Source organism: Leucoraja erinacea, chromosome 1 (assembly GCF_028641065.1).
Source record: "Leucoraja erinacea ecotype New England chromosome 1, Leri_hhj_1, whole genome shotgun sequence".
NCBI lineage: Eukaryota > Metazoa > Chordata > Chondrichthyes > Rajiformes > Rajidae > Leucoraja > Leucoraja erinaceus.
In genome coordinates, this window is record NC_073377.1 from 42,379,710 (window position 1) to 42,398,668 (window position 18,959).

Below are 18,959 nucleotides of genomic sequence, written 5' to 3' on the forward strand. Positions count from 1 at the left end.
CGAAAAAAAAATCGCCAAGTGGGACAGCCCCTTAACAACTTCTCCTTCGACTCCTTCCACTTCCTCCAAGTCTAAGACGTAACTATGGGCCCAGCTATGCCTGCCTCTCTAGGGTACGTTGAACAATCCCTGTTCCAGGCGTACACTGGCCCTATCCCAGAACTCTATCTCCGTTACATTGATGACTGTATCGGTGCTAACTCCTGCACCCATGCAGAACTCATGGACTTCGCCACCAATCTCCGACACCTCCTTCCCCTTTCTTGATCTCACAGTCTCCATCACAAGAAATAGACTATTGACTGACGTCTATTGCAAACCCACTGACACCCACAACTATCTCGACTACACTTCTTCCCACTCTGCTTCCTGCTAAGACTCTATCCCCTACTCCCAATTCCTCCATCTACGCCGTAACTGCGCCCAAGATGAGGTGTTCCATAACAGGACATCCAAAATGTCCTCATTATTTATGGAATGGAGGTTCCCTTCTCCCATTATAGGCCCTCACACGTGTCTCCTCGGTATTCCGCAGCTCCGCCCTTGCTCCCCCTCCCCCTAGTCGCAGTAAGAGACAGAGTCACCCTAGTCCCTCCCTTTCAACCCATCAGCCGTCGCATATAACGAATAATCCTCCAAAATGTCTGCACCTCCAACGGAATCCCACCACCAGCCACATTTTCCCATCTCCACCCATTTCCGCCTTCCACAAAGACCGTTCCCTATGCAACTCCCTGGGTAACTCATCCCTTCCCACCCAAACCACCCCCTCCCCAGGTACCTTCCCCTGCAACCACAGAAGATGCAACACTTCACCCTATACCTCCTCCCTCGACTCTGTCCAAGGACCCCGACAGTCCTTTCAGGTCAGCAGAGGCTCACTTGCACCTCCTTCAACCTCATCTACTGTATCCGTTGTACAAGATGTGGACTCTTATACATCGGCGAGACCAAACGGAGACTGGGTGATCATTTCGCGGAACACCTTTGCTCAGCCCGCCTAAACCAACCTGACCTCCCTGTTTCTGAACACTTTATTTCTCCTTCTCATTCCCACACAGAGCTTTCTGTCCTCAGTCTCCTCCATTGTCAGAGTGAGGTTTAACGCAAATTGGAGGAACAGCATCACATATTTCGCTTGGGCAGCTTACAGCCCAGTGGTATGAATATTGATTTCTCCAACTTCAGGTAGCCCCGGCATTCACTCTCTCTATGCCCTCCCCCACCCAAGTCACACTAGCTTCTCGTTTTCACCCTACAAACAGCCTGTTTCCTTTATCATTGTTACTTTTTTACATATCTTTATTTCATTCATTGTTCTTTATCTCTCTACATCATTGTCTATATCTCTCGTTTCCCATATCCCTAACTAGTCTGAAGAAGGGTCTCGACTCGAAATGTCACCCATTCCTTCTCTCCAGAGATTCTGCCTGTCCCGCCCACTGAGTTACTCCAGCTTTTTGTGTCGATCTTAGTGTACGAGGTGATTGTTGGTCGACGTGGACTCGATGTGCCGAAAGGCTTGTTTACACACTGTATCTCTAAACCCCCCCCAGAAAATCTAGCCACTGATTTATGCTTTGTGGTATATTCTTAATAGTAAAATTTTACCCAAGTTTGTTGGCCTATTATTCGATGCCTGGCATTCACTATTACTGGAATGGAATTTAACACTACCTCAGGGCGACTGTGGGCTTTGATAGCAAAGGCTGAAGCTCCCCAAGTTGGGAAGAAGGCGCAGCAACCCAAGATTTGACCACATCCTCTGGTTCGTTTACTATGGCATTCCATGCCTGGAAAACGTACATAATTTTGGATTGTTCTTCTACATAAAATCATTATCTTATAGGTTACGGTCAAGGGTTCAGAACAAATGGATCAAAATGTTTACTTTTTAAAAATTCAGCTATTATTCTTTGTTTGAATAAACAAACAATATAAGAACAAGAAATAAAAACATGTCTTTGTGAATTTTGATTTAACAATACCCATTAAATTGACTTTCTATTTTGATACAATGGTTGCAGGCCAGGGAAACAAAAACATTCCTCATTCAACTGTCAATAAATTATGGGTTGGTAGAAAGGTTCATTTAAACTACATGCATACAAAAGCATCCCTGCGCACATTGGTCCACATAATTAAAAAATCACAATCTAAATCTAAATTCAAGTTAATGATTGTTAGTTTTCGATAAATTTCTATAACTTTAAATAGGTTAACGGAGTAACTTTGAAAGAAGTATTCATCTCTAATATAAAATAGAGCTTACCTGAATCAGAAGGACCAACAACTTGAACTTTAAGGAGCAAATTAACACATCTGCAGAGGAAAGTTATACAATTACTAATATGATCAGGTCAAGTCAAGTCAACTTGTGCACATACACATACAAGATGTGCAGTGAAATGAAAGTGGTAATGGCTGCGGATTGTGCAAAAACTACAGAACAGAACAGAACCAGTATTTACATTTTAGAAAAAAGACACAACACAATAGTAAATTAGTCCCTGATGAGATAAGGGTTTACAGTCCTGATGACCTATACGGTATTGGGGGTTCAGTATTGATGTGGATAGAGAACTGGCTGACAGACAGGAAGCAAAGAGTAGGAGTAAACGGGTCCTTTTCAGAATGGCAGGCAGTGACTAGTGGGGTACCGCAAGGCTCAGTGCTGGGACCCCAGCTACTTACAATATATATTAATGATCTGGATGAGGGAATTGAATGCAAACTGATAGGGATCCAGTGTGGGGGGTAGGCAGCTTTTGAGGTGTGCCAGGACCAGCCTCTCGAAGCACTTGGTGATGATGGGGGTAAGTGCAACTGGGCGGAAGTCGTTGAGGCTTGCCACAGTGGGGTGTTTTGGCACTGGCACGATGGAGGTGGCTTTAAGGCAAGTGGGGACAACTGCTTGGGCAAGTGACAGGTTGAAGATGTCAGTCCAGACGTCTGTTAGCTGCGCAGCACAGGCCCTGAGCACGCGCCCGGGTTGACGTCAGGGCCAGCAGCCTTACGTGCATTGATCCCGCTCAGTGCCACGTACACGTCGTAGGGGGTGAGTGTGAGGGGTTGGTGATTGGCAGGTAGCACAGCCTTGATGGCTGTCTCTAGATTGTCCCTGTCGAAGCGGCCATAGAAGTGATTAAGCTCCTCAAGGAAGGAGGCGTCGCTGGATGTGGGGGTGATGTTGGAGGGTCTGTAGTCCGTGATGGCCTGGATGCCTTGCCACATGCGTCGGGGGTTGGAGTTGTTGTTGAAGTGCTCCTCAATCCTGAGCTTATGGCAGTGCTTGGCCTTCCTGATGCCCCTCTTCAGGTTAGCCCTGGATGAACTGTAGGCTCGAGCATCGCCTGACCTGAAAGCGGTGTCCCGTGCTTTCAGCAGTAGCCTGACCTCGCTGTTCATCCATGGCTTCTGATTCGGGTATATGGTCACCTGTTTGAGGGAGGTGACACTATTGATGGTGGAGTTTATAAAGTCCAGAACAGAGGATGTGTAGGAATCAATGTCCGTGTGATGCATGGCAGATGCAGTATAATGTGGATAAATGTGAGGTTATCCACTTTGGTGGCAAAAACAGGAAAGTAGACTATTATCTGAATGGTGGCCGATTAGGAAAAGGGGAGATGCAACGAGACCTGGGTGTCATGGTACACCAGTCATTGAAAGTAGGAATGCAGGTGCAGCAGGCAGTGAAGAAAGCGAATGGTATGTTAGCATTCATAGCAAAAGGATTTGAGTATAAGAGCAGGGAGGTTCTACTGCAGTTGTACAGGGTCTTGGTGAGACCACACCTGGAGTATTGCGTACAGTTTTGGTCTCCTAATCTGAGGAAAGACATTCTTGCCATAGAGAGAGTACAGAGAAGGTTCACCAGACTGATTCCTGAAATGGCAGGACTTTCATATGAAGAAAGCCTGGATAGACTCGGCTTGTACACGTTAGAATTTAGAAGATTGATGGGGGATCTTATAGAATCTTACAAAATTCTTAAGGGGTTGGACAGGCTAGATGCAGGAAGATTATTCATGATGTTGGGGAAGTCCAGAACTAGGGGTCACAGTTTAAGGATAAGAGGGAAGTCTTTTAGGACCGAGATGAGAAAATCATTTTTTACACAGAGAGTGGTGAATCTGTGGAATTCTCTGCCACAGAAGGTAGTTGAGGCCACAGTTCATTGGCTATATTTAAGAGGGAGTTAGATATGGCCCTTGTGGCTAAAGGGATCAGGGGGTATGGAGAGAAGGCAGGTACGGGATACTGAGTTGGATGATCAGCCGTGATCATATCGAATGGCGGTGCAGGCTCGAAGGACCGAATGGCCTACTCCTGCATCTATTTTCTATGTTTCTATGACCTGTGGGAAGAAACTCTGTCTCATCCTCTGTTTTTGCAGCGTGACAGTGGAGGCGCTTGCCTGACCGTAGCAGCTGAAACAGTCCGTTGCTGGGGTGGTAGGGGTCCCCCATAATGATGCTGGCTCTGGATCTGCACCTCCTGGTGTATAGGTCCTGCAGGGGGTTGAGTGTAGTTCCCATAATGTGTTCGGCCAAACGTACTACTCTCTGCAGAGCCTTCCTGTCCTGGGCAGAGCTGTTCCCAAACCAGATTGAGATATTGCCAGACAAGATGCTTTCTACAGCCCCAGAGTAGAAGCACTGAAGGATCCTCAGAGAGACTCTGAATTTTCTCAGCTGCCTAAGGTGGTAAAGGCGCTACGATGCCTTACTCACCAGTGTGGCAGTGTGTGTTGTCCATGTTACCTATTATTACAAATATATAAATGAATAGATAACATCCAACTAGCACCAATCAATATCTTCAGCAAGGGGGTAGCTTTGTGCCAGTGCCAGTCCTTTGGGGAAAACAACTATCCAGATAGCTTCACTGCTTGAACTCCATCACAATAGCCTTGCTATCTCAAGTTTTTAAGCACTTTGCAAAATCTCCTGAACACCTGTTTTCACTTTTTTATTATGGGGTATTGTATGTAGATTGAAGATAAAAAAATGAATTTAATCCATTTTAGAATAAGCCTGTAACGTAACAAAATGTGTAAAAAGTGAAGGGGTCTGAATACTTTCTGAATGCACTGTATCTATGTATTGCCTGGCAATTTTGTGGTATGAATATTACTTGCCATTTTGTCCATGTTGTAATGTTACCTGTACCTTTTTGTGTACAGGTGCATGCTGCTTGATGTGTTGCAGTTTGTAACTGAATAGTGTGCAATTATCAGCTAGCATATCTACATCTGACCTCATGAGGAGAAAAATGGTGTACCACAGGGAATTACACTGTTATTTGTCACATACATTAAAGGCTTGGATGTGAATGTAGGAAGTATGAGTAATTAGTCTGTGGATGACAAGAGAATTTAGGATTTATTTAGGATAATGAGAAAGTTTGTCTACGGCTACAGCAGAAAATAAATCAGATGGGAAGTTGGGCAGAGCATTGGCTGAAGGAATTTAATCCCAACAAGTTCAAGGTGATGCATTTTGGGTAGGAAAATGGGTACGAAACGTTGATGAACGGAGAGACCATGCGATTCAAGTCCATAATTCCCTTGGTGTGGTAAGACAGATAGAGTGATGAAGGTGTGTGGCATGCTTGCCTTCATAGGTCAGGGCACAGAATATAAAAGTTGCAACATTATGTTCGCAACTTTACAAAACATTTGGAATATTGCATTCAGTTCTGGTTTCCACAGTGTAGGAAGGATGTGCTTACTCTGGAGAGAGGACTTTAATTATGGGGAGAGATTGGATAGGCTGTCGTTGTTTTCCATGGCATGAAGACGGCTGAGTGGTGACCAGATGGAGGAATGTAAAATCATGACAGGCACTGATGAAGTAGACACAATCTTTTTCCCGTGGTGGAGGTATTGATTTAAGGTGTAGAGAAAGAGTTGTGAAACTAATAACCATATAACAATTACAGCACGGAAACAGGCCATCTCGGCCCTACAAGTCCGTGCCGAACACTTATTCTCCACTAGTCCCATCTACCTGCACTCAGACCATAACCCTCCATTGCTTTCCAGTCCATATACCTATCCAATTTATTTTTAAATGATAAAATCAAACCTGCCTCCACCACTTCCACTGGAAGCTCATTCCACGCAGCTACCACTCTCTGAGTAAAGAAGATCCCCCTCATGTTACCCCTAAACATCTGTCCCTTAATTCTGAAGTCATGTCCTCTTGTTTGAATCTTCCCTACTGTCAAAGGGAAAAACTTATCCACGTCAACTCTGTCTATCCCTCTCATCATTTGAAAGACCTCTATCAAGTCCCCCCTTAACCTTCTGCGCTCCAGAGAATAAAGACCTAACTTATTCAACCTTTCTCTGTAACTTAGTTGCTGAAACCCAGGCAACATTCTAGTAAATCTCCTCTGTACTCTCTCTATTTTGTTGACATCCTTCCTATAATTGGGCGACCAAAATTGTACACCATACTCCAGAATTGGTCTCACCAATGCCTTGTACAATTTTAACATTACATCCCAACTTCGATACTCAATGCTGATTTATAAAGGCTAGCACACCAAAAGCTTTCTTTACCACCCTATCTACATGCGATTCCACCTTCAGGGAACTATGCACAGTTATCCCTGGATCCCTCTGTTCAATTTGCTACCATTTATCATGTACGTCCTATTTTGATTTGTCCTGCCAAGATGTAGCACCTCACACTTATCAGCATTAAACTCCATCTGCCATCTTTCAGCCCATTCTTTCAAATGGCCTAAATCTCGTTGTAATCTTTGGAAATCTACATCATTATCCACAACACCACCTATCTTAGTATAATCTGCATACTTACTAATCCAATTTACCACACCATCATCCAGATCATTGATGTACATGACAAACAACAGTGGACCCAACACAGATCCCCGAGGCACCCCACTAGTCACCGGCCTCCAACCTGACAAACAGCCATCCACCATTACTCTCTGGCATCTCCCATTCAGCCACTGTTGAATCCATCTTGCTACTCCACCATTAATACCCAACAATTGAACTTTCTTAACCAACCTTCCATGAGGAACCTTGTCAAAGGCCTTACTGAAGTCCATATAAACAATATCCACTGCTTTACCCTCATCAATTTCCCTGGTATCCCCTTCAAAAAATTCAAGAAGATTAGTCAAACATGACCTTCCAGGCACAAATCCATGTTGACTGTTCCTAATCAGACCCTGTTTATCCAGATGCTTATATATATTATCTCTAAGTATCCTTTCCATTAATTTGCCCCCCACTGAAGTCAAACTAACAGGTCTATAATTGCTATGCTTACTCTTAGAACCCTTTTTAAACAATGGAACAACATGCGCAGTACGCCAATCCTCCGGTACTATTCACGTTTCTAATGACATTTGAAATATTTCTGTCATAGCCCCTGCTATTTCTACACTAACTTCCCTCAATGTCCTAGGGAATATCCTGTCAGGACCTGGAGACTTATCCACTTTTATATTTTTCAAAAGTGTCAGTACTTCTTTTTCTTTGAATCTCATAGTTTCCATAGCTACTCTACTTGTTTCCCTTACCTCACATAATTCAATATCCTTCTCCTTGGTGAATACCGAAGAAAGGAAATTGTTTAATATCTCCCCCATCTCTTTTGGCTCTGCCGATAGCTGTCCACTCTGTCTCTCTAATGGACCAATTTTATCCCTCGTTATCCTTTTGCTATTAATATAGCTGTAGAAACCCTTTGGATTTACTTTCACCAAAGCAACCTCATATCTTCTTTGAATTTTTCTAATTTCGTAAGATTCTTTTTACATTCTTTATACTCAAGCACCTCAGTTACTCCATGCTGCCTATAATAATTGTAGATCTCTCTCTTTTTCCGAACCAAGAGTCCAATTTCCCTTGAAAACCATGGCTCTTTCATAGAAACATAGAAATTAGGTGCAGGAGTAGGCCATTCGGCCCTTCGAGCCTGCACCGCCATTCAATATGATCATGGCAGATCATCGAACTCAGTATCCCGTACCTGCCTTCTCTCCATACCCTCTGATCCCCTTAGCCACAAGGGCCACATCTAACTCCCTCTTAAATATAGCCAATGAAATGGCCTCGACTACCCTCTGTGGCAGAGAGTTCCAGAGATTCACCACTCTCTGTGTGAAAAAAGTTCTTCTCATCTCGGTTTTAAAGGATTTCCCCCTTATCCTTAAGCTGTAACCCCTTGTCCTGGACTTCCCCAACATCAGGAACAATCTTCCTGCATCTAGCATGTCCAACCCCTTAAGAATTTTGTAAGTTTCTATAAGATCCCCTCTCAATCTCCTAAATTCTAGAGAGTATAAACCAAGTCTATCCAGTCTTTCTTCATAAGACAGTCCTGACATCCCAGGAATCAGTCTGGTGAACCTTCTCTGCACTCCCTCTATGGCAAGAATGTCCTTCCTCAGATTTGGAGACCAAAACTGTACTCAATACTCCAGGTGTGGTCTTATCAAGACCCTGTATAACTGCAGTAGAACCTCCCTGCTCCTATACTCAAATCATTTTGCTATGAAAGCTAACATTCGCTTTCTTCACTGCCTGCTGCACCTGCATGCCTACTTTCAATGACTGGTGTACCATGACACCCAGGTCTCGCTGCATCTCCCCTTTTCCTAGTCGGCCACCATTTAGATAATAGTCTGCTTTCCTGTTTTTGCCACCAAAATGGATAACCTCACATTTATCCACATTATACTGCATCTGCCAAACATTTGCCCACTCACCCAGCCTATCCAAGTCACCTTGCCATCTCCTAGCATCCTCCTCACAGCTAACACTGCCCCCCAGCTTAGTGTCATCTGCAAACTTGGAGATATTGCCTTCAATTCCCTCATCCAGATCATTAATATATATTGTAAATAGCTGGGTTCCCAGCACTGAGCCTTGCGGTACCCCACTAGTCACTGCTTGCCATTGTGAAAAGGACCCGTTTACTCCTACTCTTTGCTTCCTGTTTGCTAGCCAGTTCTCTATCCACATCAATACTGAACCCCCAATGCCGTGTGCTTTAAGTTTGTATACTAATCTCTTAAGTGGGACCTTGTCGAAAGCCTTCCGAATTCCTGTTTGCTAGCCAGTTCTCTATCCACATCAATACTGAACCCCCAATGCCGTGTGCTTTAAGTTTGTATACTAATCTCTTATGTGGGACCTTGTTGAAAGCCTTCTGGAAGTCCAGATACACCACATCCACTGGTTCTCCCCTATCCACGCTACTAGTTACATCCTCGAAAAATTCTATAAGATTCGTCAGACATGATTTACCTTTTGTAAATCCATGCTGACTTTGTCCAATGATTTCACCACTTTCCAAATGTGCTGCTATCCCATCTTTAATAACTGACTCTAGCAGTTCCCCCACTACAGATGTTAGACTAACTGGTCTATAATGCCCTGTTTTCTCTCTCCCTCCCTTCTTAAATAGTGGGGTTACGTTTGCTACCTGCCAATCCTCAGGAACTACTACAGAATCTAAAGTTTTGAAAGATTATTACTAATGCATCCACTATTTCTGGAGCTACTTCCTTAAGTACTCTGGGATGCAGCCTATCTGGCCCTGGGGATTTATCAGCCTTTAATCCATTCAATTTACCAAACACCACTTCCCGGCTAACCTGGATTTCACTCAATTCCTCCAACTCCTTTGACCCGCGGTCCCCTGCTATTTCCGGCAGATTATTTATGTCTTCCTTAGTGAAGACGGAACCAAAGTAGTTATTCAATTGGTCCGCCATATCCTTGTTCCCCATGATCAACTCACCTGTTTCTGACTGCAAGGGACCTACATTTGTTTTAACTAATCTCTTTCTTTTCACATATCATATTTCCAATTTTTACTATTTCCTTTCAACCAAACAGGGACATAAAGATTCTGTACTCTTAAAATTTCCCCTTTAAATGTCCTCCAGTTCTCTTCTACATCCTTCCCACAAAACAAAATGTCCCAATTCACTCCTTTTAAATCCTTTTGCATCTCATCAAAGTTAGCCTTTCTCCAATCAAAAATCTCAACCCTAGGTCCAGTTCTGACCTTCTCCATAATTATATTGAAACTAATGGTATTGTGATCACTGGACCCGAAGTGCTCCCCAACGCATACCTCCGCCACCTGACCCGTCTCATTTCCTAACAGGAGGTCCAGCACTGCCCCTTCTCTAGTAGGTACTTCTATGTATTGCTGCAAAAAACTATCCTGCACACATTTTACAAACTCCAAACCATCCAGCCCATTTACAGAATGTATTTCCCAGTCTATGTGTGGAAAATTGAAATCTCCCACAATCACTACCTTGTGCTTACTACTAATATCTGCAATCTCCTTACATATTTGCTCTTCCAATTCTCACTCCCCATTTGGCGGTCTATAACACACCCCTATAAGTGTTGCTACACCTTTCCCACTTCTCAGTTCCACTAAAAATAGCCTCCCTAGACGAGCCCTCTAATCTATCCTGCCAAAGCACTGCTGTAATATCTTCTCTGACAAGCAGTGCAACACTTCCACCTCTTGCCCCTCCAATTCTATCACACCTGAAGCAACGAAATCCTGGAATATTTAGTTTCCATTCACAGCCCTCCTGCAACCACTGATCGCCACAACATCATACTTTCAGGTGTCAATCCAGGCTCTAATCTGATGGTTAGATTTTTTTTCTCCCCCACACAGTGTGCGTTCTGACATCTGACCCAGCCATCTTAAAGCACTAGAGAGCTACTAACATTGCCACTTCCGCAAAGTGCTCTACTTGGAGTGCCTTTAATACCATTGTTCAGGGGCCTGATATCAGCTATCTGAAGAATATCCGTCTGCAAACCAAATGTATAAGAAGGAACTGCAGATGCTGGTTTACAACGAAGATGGACACAAAATATTGGACTAACTCAGCGGGTCAGGCAACATCTCTGGAGAAAAGAAATAGGTGACATTTCGGGTTGAGATCCTTCATGTGTTTGATGAAGGGTCTCGACCCGGAACGTCACCTATTCCTTTTCTCCAGAGATGCTGCCTGAGCCGCTGACTTCATATAACATTTTGTGTCCATCTTCTGCAAACCAATGTCAGCATATTGTCCAAGGTCAACACCGCCAGTATTGAGGCTCAGACACTCAGTCAATTGCCTGACCATCATCAAACTCCTGAAACAGACTCTCTTCTGAGATCCAACAGGGCACTAAATCACTGAGACGGGGCAGAGCAAAGATTCAAGGATTTTCACAAAGCCTCTTTAGCCTCGGGTGTCAGAGGTTATGAGGAGAATGGGATCAGGAGGGAGAGATAGATCAACTATGATTGAATGGCGGAGTAGATTTGATTGGGCCGAATGGCCGAATTCTACTCCTATTCCTTATGACCTTTTAAAAAAAAGATTAAACGTTAACCAATTTGTGGCAACCCCTGACCCATGGCCACTGAAATTTGGGATGCCATTCAGAACTGAGCCCGCTCATCTGGTGCACACACAAAGCACACAACTTCCAAATTGTTCAATGTCAAGCAGTTCCAAGCCAATCTTTGGCAGAGTCTGTAGCCACCACATTGGCTTCATTAGCCACCTTAAAAACCCCAGGACGGAGTGCAAATGTGTAAGCACATGAAGTGAATCTGTGTGTAGATGTCTTGCAGTCCTCAGAACCCCAGTGAAAACAAGTCAACCCCGAGTCCAAAATTTTGCTCAAGAAAACATGAAACTTTCCAAAGGCTGGGAGCATCTGCAGCAGTAACTTACCGGCTAAAGTTAGTTAGTGATTCCTTATTATTTCCCAAGAGAGCAAAAGCTTGAGCTTGATATAAGAATGCAGTCGCCATCCACAGGATATAATTGAGTGTTTCTTTCTTTGTGGCACAATGTGTTTGTGACTGATTGAGATGTTCTGAATGGGAACTTTGGCAAACCATGTCAATTTCAGTCCTTTCTAAACAATCTTTAGGCAGCCATTCATTAACAATAATCTCAAACGTTAACTTTTCTGAAAGTAAAGTTGACATTTTGCAGGAGATTTCCTCACAAATGGTGATGACATCATTATATCTCTGGCACTGCAAAAGAGCCACTGCTGCTTCCAAATAAATTTCAGGAATTCGAGGAACTGTGCTGTCCGCTACAAGAAATATCTAGGACAGATTGAAAACAACAGTGAACATACAACCCGACAGGACAATGCATGATAAAAGCCAACAGTACCCATTCTCCTGCTGCACCACTCACCATTTCTCACCAGAAAGGAAAAATAAAAGTGAAGAGATGGAGATTAGGGGGAAGTAGGAAAACAGTTTTGGAAAGATAGCCACGGATGAAAAAGAAACAACCAGAAATACATCCGAAGAACAATATTACAAATGAATAGCCAGATGCTCTCAAGGGTTATTTGTTACCCTGAAGGTGGTGCGTTCAACTAAATATTATAGCAGGAACGTGATCGGTTGGGCAGGTGGACTGATGGAATTTAATACAGGGAAGTCCAAGGTGTTGCATTTTGGGAAGTCGAACCAGGACAGGACCTACAGAGTGAATGGCAGGGCTCTGGGGAACGATGTAGCCCAGAGGGATCTAAGTGTGCAGGATCCTTGAAAGTGGCGTCAGAAGTGGTCAAAAAGGCTTTCAGCACATTGGCCTTCACCAGTCAGAGTATTGACCATAGAATTTGGGAGGTCATGTTGCAGACGTACAAGACATTGGTGAGGCCATATTTAGACCATTGTGTTCAGTTCTGTCACCCTGTTATAGAAAAGATGTTATTAAGGTGAAAAGGGTGCAGAGAAGATTTACAAGGATGCTGCCAGGATTCGAGAGCCTGAGATATAGGGAGATGGTGAGCAGGCTAGGACTCTATTCATTGGAGTGCAGGAAGATGAGGGATGATCTTATTGAGATCATAAGAATATATAGGTTAAATGCACAGAGTCTTTTACCCAGAGTAGGGGAATTAAGAACCAGAACGCATGGGTTTAAGGTGAGGGGGGGCCCGGGGGGAAAGATGTAATAGGGCAACTTTTTTTTTACACAAAGGATGGTAGGTATATGGAATGAGCTGCTGGAGGAGGTAGTTGAGGCAGATACTGTCACAACATTAAAAAAAAAACATTTGGACAGGTACATGGATATGATCGGTTTAGAGGGATATGGGTCCAACGCAGGCAGGTGGGGCGAGTGTAGATTTGGCATGTTGGTCAGCATGGGGTAGTTGGGCCAAAGGGTCTGATTCCATGCTATACGACTATGACAATCCTGGCTCTGATGCAGTCATCTCAATGACATCCCTCTCCAGTCCCCAGATCCTGATTTGATTCATTTGGCTGTCAACACCTTCTCTGCAGTTGTTTTGTTATTATTGGTGATGTTGTGATTTCCCCCTCTTCTAAAGTGATTAATCCATGTTTCGGTTTAACCTGACCCTAACCGCCCATTTCGTTACATTCACCCTTCTATCCCATGACACCTATGTCGCCACCTCCACAGTATAAAACTTGTGCAATACCAATATTTTTTTTAAATAAGCACTCACTTCCTTTTGCGATCCTTCAAAAAACGAAGCCAGAAGATCAAGGTAATATTCCGCTGCTTCTTCAGTTCTAAACAAAAAAGTTAAATTGCGGAAATTAAGAAGAATCCAGAATGTTGAAATAAAGTTGTCTTAAGATTCCCCAAGACATTCCTTACCAGGCTTGGTAGCCGATCTTAATGAATGCAGGGGATGATTTAAATCAGGTGTCGGCAACCTTGTTCTGTATAGGGGCCAGGTCGCATGTCTGTGAGCGGATGGCGGGCCTCATCTATCACGTGTACACTTGATCCCGCCCCTGCGAGGATGCCACTCGTACTCACTCGTCCCCAGCCTATTGACAACCCTGAATCCCAACAGTGAAGCCCAGACACAGAAGGTGCGCGGCCGTGCCGGCGGCTTTGCGCAGGATGCGATACAGCCAGATCTCAGCGCTCGGCCGCGCTTGGCGGCATTCGCCGCTCAGTGCTCGCCGCTGCTCGACAGCTCTGCCATTGCGGCCACCAGCGCAGACCACCTTGCGTCCTTGGGTCACCGTGCCTGGGCACCGCGGCCTCGGACCCGGGAGGTACCCGGAGATGATGGAAGTCTGCGGGCCGGATAATTACGGGACAAAAAATACGCCTGAAGGCCGGATGATTTAGGGTTACGGGCTGCTGATTTAAATGGAGGAGGAAATATCTTATTTAAATTTCAAATCAGTTAGGGATGTAGCTTAAGACCATGTCGTGACTTTTCCTGTGCTTTGTGAACCTTTATGAGCTAGTATGCGCTTAGACAGATTCATTATTTAACAAATGATACATCCAGGCTCGGGTATATCTATATATGTGTAATTACAATTTATGCCAGGAATCTAGATCATTTCAAATTGTAACGTCCTCTAATTAATCAGAAAATGAATTTCTCATGCTCTCTCGTTTAGACACACCTTGATATGGGGGAAAGTCGCTTCCAATTTACTATATCTTTGTCTCATAATTCTGTGTAACTTTTCAGTGGCCTCTTATCTGCAATGAACAAACGCAGCTTAACCAGTCTTGGGGTTTATGTTCACAGAAAGATGTGTGGAACTCGTACAGGTCCACCACCGATTTTCCAGCATCCTTGGTTCCAGAGCCTTTCTGGATAATCTGATTTGCCGTGACCAACAGAGGTCACGGCCTACAAAAGGAGTCCAATTGGACCGGAACAGTCTGCCTAGGCATCCAAGGAGTCGCAACGTCCACTTCGGAAGCCAGCTATGGGAACAAATCTGCCGGCGCCGGCTGGGTCGAAGTTCCAGAGCGCTGGCTGCAGGGGACAAATTTGACCCACAGATCGGCTACGGAGGTCAGCTATGAGAACGGATCTGCCGGCTCAGGCCAGGCCGGAGTTCCAGAGCCTTGGCCACAGGGGGCAAATTCAACCCATCGACTGGCACGGAAAACCGGATGAGGTTGAGATCACCTCCCTTGACCTGGGCACCACGTTTTCGGGGGGGACCTCCGGGGAAGGGGGGGGGGGGGGGATTTGAAGTGTGCTTTCGTAATTTTGTCTGGATTAAAGGAAGTGCTGGACCGCCATTTGCTGAAAAATCTCTGGTGGACCTGTATTCCATGAACTCTTGGAATGGGAGCAATATTGCCTCAGCAGGCATTTAAATACCAGTCCCCAGACCTGACGGATTACCTTCCTGAACCAGTACACTCATCGTCTTACCATGAGCAGTCCATGAAATGGAAATTTTGCATACCTTCCCATTTGAAGACACCTTCTGGCCAGGGAATGTTTTACATACACTTGGTTTACACTGGTCAGCAAATGACTTGTTGAAGGAATCCGAACTAGTTGTTCAGGTTGTATCAATGTTTGAGGTTCAACATGATTGGCATCCTTAGATTGATCCCAACTTTCTAAAAGCTAGGAAAAGAACCATAGCACGTTTAGCATTTCAGTTCAATAGGGTCAAATCAAATGTCAACTACAATATTTTGAAGTTAGAACATGGCGATATACATTATTTAAGCATACAAAATAGATTCTGAATAGAAGGGAAGGACAATTTACAAGCCAGTAATTGGCACTAGTGGTGAGCACCTCGGTTTATTATCGACACACAGTAAATCTGCACCTGCCTTTGGTGACTGTCATTATTGCCTTGCATCCCCAAGCAAATTAATTGCCACAGAACGCTGTGGAGGACGTCAATGAATATTTTTAAGGCAGAGATAGATAGATTCTTGATTAATACGGATGTCAGGGGTTATGGGGAGAAAGCAGGAAAAGGGGGTTAAGAGGGGAAGATATGTCAGCCATGATTGATTGGCGGAGTAGACTTGATGGGCCAAATGGCCGAATTCCGCTCTTATCACTTATGAACTGGGGATGCTATGTCGTTGCGAGAGAAAAACATTCAAAATGATCAGCCACAGCCACACCCCACCCCCATCCCAGCAATTAATTACACGAAGGGATTAGAAACAAGCAACTGGCAGATGGCAGAGCCACAATTTGTGACTTGACCAGATGGCCGTTTCTGAATAAAGTGCAATTACAAATCAATGCAAAAAAAAAGTGCAGTTTGTAAAGTGAAGCATCTAAATGAAACTGTCTCAGTAATGTGCCCAGTGAATTTTTCAAAAGTCCTTGTAAAAGCAAAACTAGATTGCTTTCTTTATAGTTATAAACTGCCCCATGCCACCCCCATCCAGCACCTAATTACAGTTATCCTACACTAACCTCATTTTATTCTCCCGACTTTCCCATCAACCCCCCTCCCACTTCCCACCCTCCTGATTCCAACACTCATCTACACACTCGGGGCAATTTAGAGCAACCGATTAACCTATCAATCTGCATGTCTTTGGGATGTGGTATGAAAGCAGGGCACTCAGAGGAAATGCACATGGACACAGGGAGAACATGCAAACTCCACCCAGGCGGCACTCAAAGGTTAGAATTAAACCTGGGTCACAGAAGCTTTACCAGATGTGCCATTGTGTCATTCTGGTACAATTCTCTGAGGAGGTTTGTGTCAAGAGCGATTAGCAAGGGCAACATTTTAAACTTGTGCAGAAATCTTGAACATGGCAGTACTGGTGCTGTATTTCCCGGCAATGAAGACGCTGTTTTACTCTAAAATAAGGCCCGAAAATTTACCGGCGTCTTGGAGGCCGAAGGTTAGGCCGAGCAATGCTACTCTCGTAGTGACTGCCCCGCAGAACCTGCCACGCCTTCGACCCTGGAATTGTGTGAAGTGGGAAGCGGCTGTAAAAGGCCAGCGCCGCAGGAGGGGGGAGAGGGAAGGGAGAGTTCCTTTCCACAGCGTGTGGGGAGTCAGGCCCAGGTCAGCATGGCCTGTGCTGCACAAAGTAGCAAACCTGGCTGGGATAAAGTTGTGGGGAGGGCAGGAGCGTTGAGAACGAGGGGGTCGGGATCATGCTAGCAACTCATTCACGCACTCACCGCTGCCACGGCGCTCCGGGCGCGGAGTCACCGCATTGTGGCTGGGGAGAGAAGTAGCTCGGGTGGCTGCGAACTGCTTTTGCTGGCATGCCCGCCAGCCAGCCACGGTGTCCTTCGGCACAGGCGCAACCGGTGGAGGTGGTGGTTGGCGGGTAGCTACTAGGCAGAAGGCTGGCTGCTGTCCCGGGCTCTCTCTCTCTCTCTCTCTCTCTCTCTCTCTCACCCCCGTTATGTGATCTCCCTGAGCCAGGAAGTCCCCGTCCCTCAGACCTGAACCGCACAGCGCATTGTGGGACAGGCGAAGATGAAGTCTCCCTGGTTCTCATCGCCTCCTTGAAGGAGTTTCACATTTTCCTTTCTACTGGCTAAACCAAACGCTTGATCCTGTCCCGCCAGCCTTTTTTTTCAAAATTTAGCAACTCAAAATGGGGGTGCGTCTTCGACGCCAGGAAATAGGGTGTCCTATTTCCAAACTAGTCAATGTGCCATTCACAAAACATGTTCATGGGCTACTCAATGAAATGCTTTTATTAACGTGAAACAAACAGAATAAAAGCTAACTTTAGATCTAAACTGAAAGAATATAAAACACAAGCAAAAGTCCTGGGATAATCCCCTTTCCTATTTCATTCCAATGGAATTAGATTTTGGTCTTGCTTAGATGCCAGATTTCATGGTCAGTAATAAAGACACATCACAAATTTGCAGAAATGTAGTTCTCAAAGATCATTCTCTGAGTGGTTGTCTGGTTAGTGGTGTATTTACCGAGGAGAAAGACAGTAGGACAGAGGAACTTGGGGCAGTCAATGGAAGTGTCTTGAGAGCAGTCAGTGTGACGGTCGAGGAAGTACTGAAGGTACCATCGTGTATGAAGGTAGACAAACCTCCAGGGCCTGATCAGAAATATCCGAGGACATTGCGGGAAACTAGATCGGATATTGTGGGAGCCCTGGTTGAAATTTATCAGTGGTCCTTAAATACAGGAGGTGCCGGAAGACTGGAAGGTGGCAAATGTTGTGCCTCTTTGGCTACAGGGGAAATGCTGGGAACTATAGGCCAGTGAGCTTAACATCTGTAGTTGGAAAGTTACTAGAGTATTCTGAGGAATAGGTTATACAGGTATTTGGCTGGGCAAGAGCTGATTAGGGATAGTCAGCATAGTTTTGTACGTGGGAGGCTGTGTCTCAGAAATCTGATTGAGTTTTTTTGCAGACGTGACCAAAAAGGTCAATGAGGGCAGAGCTGTAGATGTTGTGTACATGGATTTCAGTAAAGCATTCGACAAGGTTCCGCATGGTAGGCTGCTCTGGAAGGTTAGATCGCATGGGATCCAAGGACAGATAACTGAATGGATAGCAAATTGGCTCCATGGAAGAAAGAGGAGGGTGATGGTGGAATGTTGCTTCTCAAACTGGAGGCCTGTGACTAGTGGTGTGCCTCAGGGTTTGGTGCTGAGCTTGTTACTGTTTGTCATCTACATCAACGATTTGGATGAGAACATACAGGGCAAGATTAGCAAGTTTGAAAAAGAGCGCCAAGAGACAGCCCAGGGCAATTTCCTTGAAGGTCGCAGAGGAGCAGAAGCCAGACTAGCAAGGGAGTGGATTGGCAGAGACATCCTAATTAGAGTGGATAGTTGGCTTGATTAGATAAAATTAAGTGCAGGCGTAGTGGAGCGGCCTTGTTGAGGCAAAGTGCCTTGGAGAGGTAAAGCGTAATGTTCCTGTCCCACTAAGGGCCTTTTTAGCAGACTGCAGGAGACTATGCGGTGGCCACACACGTGTGTGTGTGTGTGTGTGTGTGTGTGTGTGTGTGTGTGTGTGTGTGTGTGTGTGTGTGTGTGTGTGTGTGTGTGTGTGTGTGTGTGTGTGTGTGTGCGCGTGTGTGTCATATGGTTAAATGTAATGCAATTTACAATCCACCCATATGTCTCCTTCAATGTACATGTAGGAATTGGTCGAGACACTTCTTCAGACTA

At 44.9% G+C, this 18,959-nt stretch overlaps 2 protein-coding genes across 2 annotated transcripts in view; both read right to left on the reverse strand.

The window, feature by feature from the left end:
- The window catches only part of vcp (valosin containing protein), a 156,161-nt gene that overhangs the window by 80,304 nt on the left and 56,898 nt on the right, over positions 1–18,959 (reverse strand). The window lies entirely within an intron of this gene.
- The window catches only part of fancg (FA complementation group G), a 50,614-nt gene that overhangs the window by 10,130 nt on the left and 21,525 nt on the right, over positions 1–18,959 (reverse strand). Inside the window, exons 8-11 of the mRNA XM_055633423.1 lie at positions 15,270–15,436; positions 13,538–13,604; positions 11,761–12,146; positions 2,273–2,322 (exon numbers count right to left, since the gene is read on the reverse strand). Of these exons, the coding sequence (XP_055489398.1) occupies positions 2,273–2,322; positions 11,761–12,146; positions 13,538–13,604; positions 15,270–15,436 (670 nt within the window). The remainder of the gene's footprint in view (positions 1–2,272; positions 2,323–11,760; positions 12,147–13,537; positions 13,605–15,269; positions 15,437–18,959) is intronic.